A 14,183-nucleotide genomic window follows, 5' to 3' on the forward strand; every position below is an offset into this window, starting at 1 on the left:
AGAAAATAAAGATAATTATTTTTAAAAAAATAAAAATAAAAAATAAAAGAAAAGAATAATTGTAACTGGGGACCAAAATACATTTCATATGTGTGCATAAATTTATTTTTTATTATATTTGTTAAACAAAATAAAATAGAAAAAAATAAAATGAATAATCGATCAAAATTTATAAAATAGATAATATGAATTTACATGAGTAAGAATAATTTCTATAACTAATAAATTAAAGAAATGATTATTTATGAAAGGAAACAAAGTATAATTACGGGTATTTAAATCAATCTATACATTATCTATTAACAATAATTTTTTCTAAGACTTTGAGGCTTAATATAGTATACATTCTACTTTTTTATTTAATATTTAATTGAACTTTTAGGATTAATTACAATTACAATCCTGCTAAAAATGCTAAATTGTCAAATGGTCCCTTGAATTCTCAAAGTTATAATTACAACTCTCCTGAAATGCAATGTTATAGTAAACCTAAATAAAAAGTGGTGTAAGAAAACCTTAAAAATATAATACTTTACTTTGATTTAAAAATTAAAAAATTAATTAAGAATTTTATTAAATGATTATTATCACACATAATACATTGATAACATTTGTGTAAACACTAGTGATTTTGGAATATTTATATAATAAAATTGGTATCTTGAAATTCATGAACTTTTAAAATAATCCAATCTTATCTTTCTATTATTATTATTATATTTTGGTGTATTATTTCCATAAATTAAGAAACCAAGCATTATATCGTCTGGGATTGTTGAATTAAGACGGTATTATAGCATTAGACTTTCATATTTATAATAAGTAGTAATATGCAAATATCAAAACGAAAAATATTTAAAATTTAAAAGTTCGAATTAAAGGATAATACTGTCTGCACTGTTTTTTTTTTTGGTTATTAATGACGTAAATAATTTTTTTTGCTTTTTTCCGATAACTTTTTTAACTGACAAGGGGTGTTAATGTCATTATGCAAAAATGAAGAGTGATATGTTTAATTTCACTATACTTTAGGGAATGTAAATATAATTACTCGTATTTTTTATATTAAGTTTTAATTATGAAATAAGTATTGATGGCATGAATGACTAATCGAATTATCTTCATATATAAGGAAATCCAAATTAAATTTGAAGCATACTCTATCATAAAGTAAAATCATTAAAGAATTAATGATTACGACCTACCTATAACCTTATACATACAATGACTACACAATGATAGGAGGGAGAAATAGAGTCATTGTTTTTGGATAAATTACACTTTTAATCCTTGTATTTTGGATAAAAATTGATTTTCGTCTTTAATTTTTTTGAAATATAGATAATTTTGGTCTGTAATTATTATAAATTGTTATAATTTATTCCAGCGGTTAAAATTGGGTTTTAAGATATTAAGGAGGGCGGAACGGGATCGTAGTGATTTGTAAAGATTAGGGACTAAAATTGTGCTTCAAAAAGTTTAGGGACCAATATTATAATAATTTATAAGAGGTTAAAAAGTTTATGGAAAAAAATCAATTACAATCCAAAATATAGGGACCAAAAATATAATTTACCCAATTGCTTTACAAGGTCTGAAAATAAAAGCGAAGAAAATGGTAATTGATCGTCTAGACTACGAATGGACTTTTTCAGAAGGACAAAAACTACAAACAAACTGCCAAAAAATGAACAACTCCTTATCTGTCATATTGGGGGGAGGGGGTGGGGGGAAGGCACCAAATTTGTAAATTCATTTTTTATCCCTTAAATTAGTTATTAAATCATTTTTGATATGATGTTCCATTCATATTACTTTTGGTATCCAAATTTTCTTAAAATGATCGTTAGTTGATAAAAAAATGTCCCTCCATTAGTTTACGCGATCAACTAATGGTAAACCCTAACTTTAATCATTTGAGAAAAACTTAGGGATCAAAATTGATAAAATTGGAATATGGGTTGATGACTGCAGAATAGCATGAATTCAATAAGTTTGGACTTTCGTTCTGGATCTGGATCAACAAGTAGGAAGACTTGAAAAATGAAACCTGTTAAATAATACGTTAGTACTCTGATGCCCAAGATAGTATTGCATTCAAGAGAATTAATTGCAAAAAAAAGTAGCAATGAGAAATTGAGATATGATAATTGAATTTGTTAAAGAAATCATGTTAAGATTGCAATTAGAGCCTGAATGAAATTTGACAGCAATATTCAAGGGGTGTGGAAGGTGTTTCCTGCTTGGGAACCAAACCTGCATTTATAAAAGGGTGTCCCTCTACAATGGGGATCTTCACGTCTTCCTTAATTTTCGGCAGAAGAGGATGATGGTTGTTTGGATGAGTCTTGATCTATTTTTATCCTCTATTAGGTTTGCTTTCAAAGACATATCTCTGAGTCGGGGGAGACGGAGATCCTCCATCAGCGAGGAATCCTACCTGCTAGGGAATCCTAGTCGCTAAAGAGTCCAAGATTTTAGGAAGATCTCCATGGAAATGATTCTTCCATGCTGGCGAAGAGGTGCACTTGGCTATCATGCCTATGCCACGTGAGAAAGTCTAAGTGTAGGCCTAGGGCTAGTCATCTTTTGTTGGGCTATGTTCTTGGGCTGCCTCCATCGATACCTTGGGGCCATACCTTCCTCCATAGGTTGTGGGGCTTATTGGGTTGTCTGGTATTCCTGGACTTTTTATTGGACAAAATGCATAAAATCTCCCTGTATTTTAGAAAGTATGCAAAAGACACTATTCTATTTTCATAATAGGCTAAAAAACCCCTCTTGTATTGTTTTAGTCAGCAAAAAATCCCCATTCTATTAGTAACTAATAGAAAGTGGAGGAGACACGCGTCTGCTGCGTTTGGTTTATATTTTTTGCGGTTGAGGTTTATATTTAATGATACTCTAGACTAGAATACCCCTCTATGGGTCTATATAACATACAAAGGGCTTTTGGCTTCTTTTGTGTCTTCCTTTTGGCATTTCTCACCTTAAAAAATAATTTAAATTTTTTCATATTAAATTTAAATTGAAATATTAAATTAAATTATATTTAAATTCAAATAATTATATAATTAATAATTATTAAATCTAAAATTATTTTTAATTAATTGAAATATATATTTATTTACAATAATTATTATTAATTAGTCAAAATATTTAATTATTATAATTATTTAAAATATTCTTAATTAACTAAAACATATTTTAATTAATATAATTAAAATTAATTAAAAAATTAAAAAAATGAAAAATGGCTATTTTCGCCGAAAACTTGTTTCTAAGTTTCCAGCACCGTCTGGATGAATTTTCGACGGCCAATGGTACCATTCGAATCCTCTCATCAAGAAGAACATTTCAATACCTTCAATTTGAGTTTTCGTCAATTATAGAGAGTGGGCTCAAGTCACGACAGCCGAACATGTCTGCCGTTGATTCGTGTCCGTCTGGTTGAATCTCTATCTCAGACCACCACCATCAGACTCGTCTATTCAAGACGATTTTAACGAGACCGACCTCACTCAATTTGGTAAAAACTTTACGGAGATATGAGAATTTTAACAAATATTTACCGCCGGCGATGATAATTTAGGGGGAAACCGAGGGTGTGGGGGTGGGGGGTTGGGGGGCTAAGGGGCCGGTAGTTAGTTTTTTTTTAATATATAATAATAATATATTTTTAAAATTTTAAATTATTTATATATAATATAAGTTAAATAATCTGTTGAATCTAGACCTTTTATTTATTTAAAATCTAACGGTTGAGATTAATTGATTAGATCTAACGATGAGTATTTGATCAAAAAAGATCCAACGGTCATTAAAATAAAAAATAATATATAATAAGTAAGGGTATAACGGTTATTTTCTAAAAAATTAACACCGTTAGTTGGATTTAATGGAGAGGGGGTAATTAAGCCGAGTTTTACAAAATACAGGGGGGCTTTTAGCCTATTTTCATAACAAGAGGGTATTTTTTATAGATTTTTTAAAACACTGGGGATTTTATACATTTTGTCCCTTTTTATTCTTCTTCTGGTGGACCTTTTGTGGGCCATATGCATCATTCATGCCTTTTTTCACCCCCCCCCCCCCCCGGCCTTTAAGGAAGAGGGGAGTCCTCCAACTCCTTCTTAGAGTAGGAGATTCTTTATAAAGAGGTTTTCCCTTCTTCATCTTGGGGGAGCCAGTTGTCGTGGGTGAATCCCTTCTCTGCTTTTTTCTTGCCTCTTGTTTTCTTTTTTGAATATCGGGCTTTGAACCCTGCACCTTATTCGTCGGGGTTTATGATTGCTGCTTTAAGGGGGGAGGCCTTTGATAACCGGCCCTTCTCACGTGTTCAATGTGTCAGGTACTACCCAATATGGAGCGGTTACAGGGGACGTGGGTTTCCTCCAAAAATCTATAACTATCTCTTTCTTCTTCTACAATCTTCTATAATCTTCTATAATATTTCCTCTTAGCATCCTTTCATGGTGTCTTTAGACGGATTCGTCAGATTTGTAGGTGAGACCTTTCTAGGCGATTACCCCTCACAGGCCACTTTAAGGAGGATGGTTCCTAACTCGTCTAAGTCCGCCTTCGGCAGGCTGCAACAACTACTTGTCGTTTAATAGATGAGGAACCTGAAAGAAAGGAGGTATGAGGGAATGAATGGGAAGGGTCTTTCCCTGGGGAAGAGGAGAGGGAAGTGCCCCAATTGCCAATGAATTGGGCACCCTCTGTCTCAAAACTTCCGCGATTGAACAATTGATAGACTAATAACATATTCCCTCCCCATCCTTCACTATTTATACTCCTTCCCCTACTTAGTCGGCCCCATTATCCTCCTGCTAATTACTTGTATTTCTTCTCTGCTCAGTTATGGTTAGGTTTACGTTTTTCCATTCTATCCTTTTATGCTGATGTTGCTCGTCTCTTTCAAGTGATTTTGAATTAGTTGGTCTTTTAACTCTTTTAGGGTCTTGGCTAGTTTTTGTATGATTTTTTCATTTCATGGATCCCCTATCATTGTGAACACTTTTGCCTAGTGCTTTCGGCTAAAACGTGTTGAGATGGGCATTTTTTATTTTATGGCTCGGCTGAGGGTGTCCTTTATGCCTTTCCCCCACCTTCCAAGATGTTGGAAAAACAGTTACGTTTATGTATTGTCTCTTTATGTTTGGACCTTCCCTGATCGCTGGGTACATCTTCATCCTCCTACTGTGAATGTTGATAAGATGATAGTTGCCTTTTCCTCCTTGTTAAAGGAATTGAATGAGAACCCATATGACTGCCGAGCCTTGATCCTTTGGGACATTTCAGCTTGGGTCCTTGGGTGGAATCTTTAGGGCAGCCCCTAGGTATTCTATATTTTCTTCATTCTTGATTTTTTTATTCTGATGCAATCCTAACCATTATTAATCCTTTCTTTTGGCAGTGAATGTCATGTTTAGCAAACTGATGCGTGAGGCCGCTTCCGGAACCGAGGGGCGTGCAGCGGGGTCCCCTCCTTCAAAATCTCCTAAAGGGACCCCATCTTTTAGTGAATCCCAAGGGAAGTAACCTGCTTCGGCTACGTCGGGGGCCATGCTTGGAGCATCCTCCAAAAAGGCCAAGATGAGTTCCCTAGGCTCTCTTCTGACCAGCTCTGCCAGACCTTTAGCTACACCTCCTCCTCTTTCTCCTTTTTTTCATGAAGAGGGAGGTGTTCGTCTTAAATCTTCTCATGCCTCTTCAGACGGGTTATACACTCGTCAAACCTTAGAACAGGAGAGAGGGAGGACCTCCCTCTAGTGACCGAGTTCTTGAGGGGTTGGAAAATGCCAAGTTGAAGGAAGTGAAGAAGGAGAGGTTTGCTACCAGCACGTGAAGAAAGATTTGAAAAAGCTACAAAAAGAGGTAGTGGGTCACGCTTGGGCAATCACGAAAGTAGCTAAGGAGGCTAAACTTTAGTTCCTGAATACTAAGGAGCGCAAACGATACTTGGAGGCCTACTAGGACAGCCACCTTCTGGATTTCAAGAAATCAATGGGTTTCCAGCTAGAAACCACGAACATAGCGGTGCCCTTCTTGGAGTATGACTTCATCGCCTACAAAAAACAATTCATGGCTCAAGGGTACTCTCCATCTAGGGAGGAGCCTTCCTTCCTTAATTTTGAGGCTGTAATGAACAGTGCTCTAGACCCCTTCGCCACTCCTTCAGCCCTTAAGACTAGAACTCTCCCCCTTGAGCGATGGAATCGCGAAGTCGAAGGAGGAGGATATCCCCCTGGCTGCTGATAGAGGACTCTCAAATGCTCCTGTAGATGCCCCCACCCCTAAGGACCAAATGGGAAGAAAAAAGAAGATCTTGCTTGTGGGGAAGAAAAATAAAGATGTATTTGGCCCCTTTCTCTTGTCTTTGAAACAATTTACTTTCTAGCTATATTGCTTTTTCCCTATCACAGATGGAGATGAAACAATTTTTCTTTTCCTTTTTTATGGATGCTATTTTGATCCACCCCCAACTCTATTATAAGTTGGGGGGTATAATTCCATGACTTTCTTTTCTTGCTTTATTTCATGCTTGATACCCATCGTACAACTTGTGCCATGTTTTCTTCTTACTCCTGATTGATGGAATGTTTGTGTCTTGCTTGAGGAGGTCTTTCTGTATGTTACAAGGGATACCCTCTATGGGGGATACCACCTTTAGTATTCTCCCTACATTCTATGTGCTTAGGGACAGACTTAATTTTCATGTTATTTTGCAAAATGTATGCATGTCAAAATGAATAAAAAGGCATATGAGGGCTTTGGATGGGGGACCCAGGGTTCCCTCAATGATGGATGATGTATGACTTTTAACAGGGCTTACTCTTGTGTTGGTTTATGCCTTGCGCTATTATATTATGCAAATTTAGGAAATGTCATACCTCTGTGGGGGGAAGCCTCCAGAGTGGACTTGTCTGGTGACGAGGGACGTCCTTTAGGAGGATGTAGTCTTTACCAAGGATGACCTTCAAGAGGACTTATTCTTTGAGGAGGGTGTCCTTCAGGAGGGCTCTTGTAGTAAGGGGGATGTCCTTCTTCCTGCATAGTATTTTTTAAATTGTGTATGTTCCAAGGACGCGGCAGGGGGCGTCCCTTAGGATCCTCTAGTTCATAACCTCATCGTGCTGTCACTCTTGTGATATTGTAGGGTTCTTCCTAAGTAGGATCCAATCTTCCTACTGGTTTCAAGTTATCCAGCCTTCGCAACACTAGATCTCCGACTTGAAAATTTCAGGTTTTCATCCTTCTATTGTGAGCATTAATCATGGTGGCTTTGTATCTTTATATGTGAATAAAGGTTTTTTCTCTCAATTTTTCAATGAGATCCAAGTTTTCTTTCAAGAGCTCTATATTACATTTTTCAGAAAAATGTTGGACTTTATGAGAAGGCATCCCCAACTTAGTGGGATGATGGCTTCAGTCCCATAAACTAAAGTGTAGGGACTCTCCCCCGTAAATCCTTGAGGAATTGTTCTATAAGCCTATAAAATGCTAGTTAGCTCATCTATTCAGTTTCCACCAACTTGCTCTAATCTCCTTTTAATCCTTTGTACTAGGATACGATTGGTGACCTCAACCTATCCGTTGGATTGGGGGTGTACTATTGATGTGAATATTTGTTTGATATACAAGCCTTTACACCATTCTTGTATTTTTCGTCCTTGAAACTGTCGATCATTGTCTAAGATTGTTTTTCTGGGGAGCCCAAAGCGGCAAATAATGTTCTTCCATATAAATTTCATTACTTCTCCTTGTGTAATGCAAGGAAGCGGTTCTGCTTCCTCCCACTTTCTAAAGTAGTCAATAGTTACCAAAAGAAATTTTTTCCGACTGGGAGTCAGGGGAAAGGGTCCCACAATGTCTATGCCTCACTATGAGAAATGACAAGGTGATAACATTGTAAAGAGAGGTTTTGCCAGTTGATGTATAAGCGAGGCATGCTTCTGTCTTTCTTCATGTTAAGGCAAAAGTATCTAGCCTGTAAGGCATTGTTAGCTAGCGCCCACATCCTAGCTGTGCTCCACAACACTATGAATTTCTTTAAGAACGTGCATTCCCTCTTGTTGTGATAAATATCAGAGCAAAGGGTGTGTAAAAAATTTTTTATATAAGATGTCCCTTGCAATAAGAAACGAGTAGCCCGAAGCTTGAGTCTAGCTGTATCCCGCTGATTGTTAGGGTTGTGCCCTTCTTCTAGCCAACAGATCATAGGTGTCCCCCAATCTTCTATTGGAGATATTACTTGAATGCTCGGAGGAATCCTTGGGCTGAGCAGGTGTTGTATAGTGATATGCCTGGTTCTGCAATCTTCTAAGGTACTTGCAAGTTTGGAGAGGCAATCAGTTTTAACATTTTCTTCTCTCGGGATTTAAATAAGTTAAAAACTTTCGAATCTTGTTTTTAATTCCTCTATTTGTTGCAGTTATTGTACCATGCTATCTTTCTTGGCTTTGTACATATTTCTACTTGTTTGACTATTAGTTGAGAGTCTGAGTAAGCAACGATATGTTTAGCTCCCACTTCATGAGCCATCTTCATACTATCACAAGTGCTTCATGTTCTGCTTCATTATTGAAAGCCTTGAACCTGAACTTGATAGAAAATTCTAGATGCTCTCCATGTAATGAAGAGATGACTATGCCTGCACTACTGCCTTGGGTCGTGGGTGATCCATCCACATGTAGTAGCCACTTTTCAACCTTGGAGGTGTCCTCCATTGGTGCTCCTGCCATCTCGGAGACGAGTTAGCTAAAGTTTGAGCTTTGATAGTTGTTCACGGTAGGTATGGGATATCGAATTCGTTTAATTCTACTGCCCATTTTACTGATTGGCCGGAAGTATATGGTTTACCTAAAGTCTGCTTCAATGGTAAGTTCGTTTTTACCCCTATAGGATGTGAAAGAAAATAAGGGCACAACCTTTTGGCTGTGATTACTAATGTGAAAGCCATCTTCTTGATGGAACTGTAGCGTCCTTCTGCTCCATTGAGGACCTTACTGACATAATAAATAGACATTATTTTTCCCCGTCCTCACAACTGAGGACTGAACTGACAACTTAGGTAGTAGAGAGATATAAATAGAGGGTGTCCCCTGGGGATGGTTTTACCAACAGAGGGAGCCCCGCTGGATATTTTTGTAGTTCCTCGAAGGCTTGTTGGGACATAGTGTCCTACTCAAAATTCTTTGCCTACTTAACATTTTGAAGAAAGGTAAACTTTATTCTGCTGCTTTTTGGAGATAAAGCAACTGAGCACGACAATCCTCCCAGTCAGCTTCTGTACTTCGTTAACATTAATTGATGTTGTGACGTCCGTAGAATTTTTCATATAATTGAAAGACTAATTGGTAATTATCAAAAAAATTATAGATTAAAATTGGGATATAATAAAATTTGATGGATTAAATTGGAGTCTGTTATAATATTTGGGGCAAAGTATATTAATTAAGAAAATTAGGAAGGACGTAGTGGGTATTTTTAAAATTTTTTTAAATGAAATTAAAAAAAAAAGAAAAGAAAGGAAAAGAAAAGAAAAAGGTCAAATTAAATTAAAAGAAAGGAAAAGAAAAGAAAAAGGTCAAATTAAATTAAAAGAAAGGAAAAGAAAAGAAAAAGGAAGTAATGCATTGGGGGGTGCGCCAACACCCACCGCCCCACCCCCCATAATAAAGACATATATACATATAAACCATAATTTCAATACAACTCTTGCAATTTCCCTTTTCTTCTTCAGTTGACGCGCAGTCGAGATAACAATTTTTATTAATTTATATAATTATATTATTTAATTACTCTATTTATTAAATATAATTTATATTGAGTAATATACTATTTAATCGGAGTATTTTATAATTTTGGCTATTTAAATTAGTGTCGAAGTAAATATCACATTTGATATAAAAATAATATAGTTGGTTAATTAATTATTAGATTTGTTAGATTTAATTATTATTATAGTTAATTTACACAATTCCATCGGAATGATTAACCAAATACGTGATTCTATGTATTGTTGTTTAATTAAATTATATAGCAACATTAAATTAATAGAAAACTCATAAAAATATTTTGAAAATTATATTTAAGAAATATTATGTTATCAAACAAGGAAATGAGATTTTAGTGAACTTATTTTTAATCATAACAATTAATAATGGTTAATGCTATATTTCTTATAGTGAGTGAATACCATAACTTTTCTTATTTTTGCATTTAGAATAATTTTAGTCCTTCTGACCACATCAATCTTAAAAACATTTAGGAGCAAAAGCATATTCACTAAAAACAACAAAGTAAGAAACATATTAATTTTATATTAACATATTAATTATATAGATAAAATTAATTAAAATTTCATTAAATTAATTTAGTTTTATATGAAAATTTATTAAAATATATAAATTTATTTATTTATTCGAATTTATTAAATATGTTAATGAATTATTAAAATATTTCAAAATTAAAAAAATATGCTGTTGAGATTTGATCCATCCTATAAATGTAGCAACACCATGCTATTCAGAAGTTTCTTCTCATACATCCATCTCATCAACTGTCTTAACGTAATGATGAGTCCCGCACGCGCACACACACACACACACACACACACACACATATATATATATATATACTTATTATAATATGAAATTTAATTGACAAAATTACAACAAATATATACAATCAATTGATAAATGAAGGATTAAAGTTATTACCTGATCAACATAATTCCAAATATCAATAAAAGTTCTGGACAGATTGACGAACAAAAATAGAAAAATATTAGTGGGATGGTGAGAGATCAAAAAAGTTCGAGAGAGATTGAGCAAATATAGATAAATTAAGAAGAATGGAAGAAGATAGAGAGATTAAACTAATAGTATCGGTTAAAATACATACCATCTTATGCTTGTAGGCCCCAATCGAGGATGACCCCCACAATACACAGTACCAGCTGCATCCGGGTTCGCTGTCCGATTGACCTTACCACGAGTTAATAGTTTTTATAAAATAATAATTATTATCAAAACTATAAAATTCATAATTATGTTAAAATAAATTTTTTTATCACTTAATACTTTTATTTAGTGGAAAAATTAATTAATATCCTCACTTGATTTTATTTTATATATGGTGGATGATGAGTTCTGTTTTTGCAGTGAGAAGAGGCATGCAAATTGGAAGGTGCCGAAATGAAGTGGTGGCATTTTGGTCTTTTTGTGCTAGTCAAAATCTCGACTCTCTAACAATCGGAGTTTTGTCATTTTGTGCTACACCACTCAATCAAATGCATGTGAACTTAATTAATGATTTGATAATTACAAGGTAATCCAAATATTTAAATATATCCATTATTGTCTATTGCTTTTGTCATGTGGTGCAAGGCAATTACTACTATTTTTTATTTTAAAATAATTTAAACCAAATGATCAAGAACAATATTAATGTTTCAACTTCCTTAATTTCTTCGTAACAAATGACTAGTACACCAAAACAATTTATAGTCAGTAGTCTTCCTCATCTCTCATTACATTCACACAAACAACAATCACTTACACACTCAAATGGCTGTAGCAGCTTATGCATCTTTGGTTTCTCTCACTGATGTTCTCGACAATGTTCAACATCCTGCTCGTCGTCATCGGCTTCATCTGGACAAGGAACAGATCCAGAGCTTGCACCAAAAGGTTGTGTTCTTGCAGCACTTTCTTGAACTTCATTCCCAAAGAATAAGCCCAGAAATGGAAGATCTGGCGAGGGAACTAGCTGTTGCTGCCGATGAAGCAGACGATATCATTGATTTCCACATGGTGAATCAACTTCTTGAAAGATCTCAAGATAAAGATCATCATATGGCTGCTCTCTCATCCTTCCGTCAGGATATCGACAAAATTATCAAAAAGATTGATTCCATCACGGAAAAGTTGATGATGGTTAAAGAGGAACGGGTTGACATTCAAGAACACCCTCCTATAGTTTCTGCTTCTATGGGTTCTAACGCACCTTCTTCCCGTGACAAAAATACTATGGTGGGATTTGATGAACGCTTACTTCAGGTCGTGGATGAGCTTACTAGAGATGAATATGATCTTCGGATCCTCCCAATCGTAGGGATGGGAGGCATTGGTAAGACAACTCTAGCTCAAAATGTATTTGACCATCCATATATTATCAATCGCTTTGATATACGCATTTGGTTTACAATATCTCAACAATATAGCGTTCGAGAAGATCTTCTAAAGTATCTTATAAATGACAAAAAGATCCAAGCAAGTGCTGCGGATGAACTAGACCTAACTAAATTAGGAGAATGCTTTCACAAACTTTTATTTGGTAAAAGGTATTTGATTGTTTTGGATGATTTGTGGAGTATCAAAGCATGGGAAGATTTTAAAATGTCGTTCCCAGATAATAGCAATCGAAGCCGAATTTTGGTGACTACTAGGTTGTTGGATGTGGCTCGTCCTTTGGGCTTTGACAATCATTATTTCACAATGACTATTTTAGACAATGATCAAAGTTGGAATTTACTATGTCAAAAAACTTTCGCACGAAAAAGTTGCCCTTATCCAGAGTTGGAAGAAATTGGGAGGAATATTGCTAGATGTTGCTACGGGCTTCCTCTAGCAATTGTTGTAATTGGTGGGCTCCTTGCAAAATCCAATCATACACGAGAGTATTGGGAGTTTGTTGCAAAGAATGTAACCTCATTTGTCAATTCTGGAGATGATGATCATTGTTTAAAGATATTGTCTTTGAGTTACAACAGCTTGCCGATTTATCTTAAACCATGTTTTCTTTATATGAGAGTTTTTCCTGAAGATGATTGGATTGAAGCCTCTAAGCTGATAGAATTATGGATCAGTGAGGGGTTTCTAAAACTATTAGGAGGTAAAAGTATGAAAGAAGCTGCAAAGGAATGCTTGAAGGATCTTGCTGACAGAAATCTGATTTTCATTCGTAAATGGACGCGTAGTGGGAAAATAAAAGAATGTGGCATTCATGATATTCTAAGAGAGTTATGTTTTAGAGAATCTAAGAGAGAAAATCTTATTCGCGTCCCTAAAGCACACAAGATTCCTCTTTCAATATTGAATGACGGTGATGTCTGCTTTCAGTGTGGTCATTGGGTGAATAGACATAATAAGATACATCTTCAAGAAGTTGGTGTTGGCTCGCAATCAATAATGGTTGCGAGTACATTAGTGTGCGAGGCTTGTAATAATATGTATCAAAATCTTAATAAATTAAGATGGGTGAAGGTATTCAAATTGGGAAATGATGAATCCCATGTAACATGTCCGCTACACACAAAGTTGTCGTACGTTAAGGTTGAACTATCTGGTTGGTTCGAGGAGAACCGAACACTTATAATTCCTGGTACAATTTCCTTACTTTGGAATCTACAGATTTTGGATTTAAGTTATTTACAAACAGTGTCGTTGTCTGAAATTTGGGAGATGCCAAAACTTAGACATTTCCATTTTGGTGGCAGGTTTCCTGATGTACTTAAGGGGCAAGATTTCACTATTTTGAAAAACTTAAGTACAATTAAGATAGGAGAGTTTTGTTGTAGTAAGGAGGTTGTTAAAAGAATTCCAAACTTAAGGAAATTAAGAGTTGGTATGTGGTTACCTGGTGATTGTTCTGTCGCTCAGTTCAATAAGCTTGAATCACTCTCTTTATGCTGTGGTACTTCGGATTTGGACTTCCCAACTTCACTAAAGAAGTTGAGTTTGTGGGATTGCGAAATTCCTTGGGAAAAGATGACGATAATTGGTTCTTCATTGCCCAATCTTGAAGTGCTTAAATTGAATAATGCATGTGTCGGGCCGGAGTGGAGTCCAAACGATGGGGAATTTCTTCAGTTGAAAGTATTGGTCATTTGGAGTGAGGAATTGGAGCATTGGGGAGCAGAGGATATCCATTTTCCAAATCTACATGGGTTGTATCTAGAATTAATGGATGAATTGAAAGAGATCCCTTTAAGCATTGGTGATATATATACACTACAATCCATTCATTTGCTAGGGTGCAGTGTCTCTGCTATGAATTCGGCAGTACAAATAGTGAAGGACCAAAAGGAGAAAGGAAATGAGAATCTTCAAGTTTATGTAGATTGGAAACAAGTCGATGAAGAACAGGTCTTTTTAGACTCCGATGAAGAATAA

At 35.2% G+C, this 14,183-nt stretch overlaps 1 protein-coding gene across 1 annotated transcript; it reads left to right on the forward strand.

Moving 5' to 3' along the window:
• On the forward strand, nt 11,508-14,183 carry LOC105158100 (putative late blight resistance protein homolog R1A-10). The gene has a single exon (XM_011074737.2). The coding sequence runs from the start codon at nt 11,577-11,579 to the stop codon at nt 14,181-14,183; it is 2,607 nt and encodes an 868-aa protein (XP_011073039.1). The 5' UTR covers nt 11,508-11,576.

This window comes from Sesamum indicum, linkage group LG3 (genome assembly GCF_000512975.1).
Source record: "Sesamum indicum cultivar Zhongzhi No. 13 linkage group LG3, S_indicum_v1.0, whole genome shotgun sequence".
Taxonomy (NCBI): Eukaryota; Viridiplantae; Streptophyta; class Magnoliopsida; order Lamiales; family Pedaliaceae; genus Sesamum; species Sesamum indicum.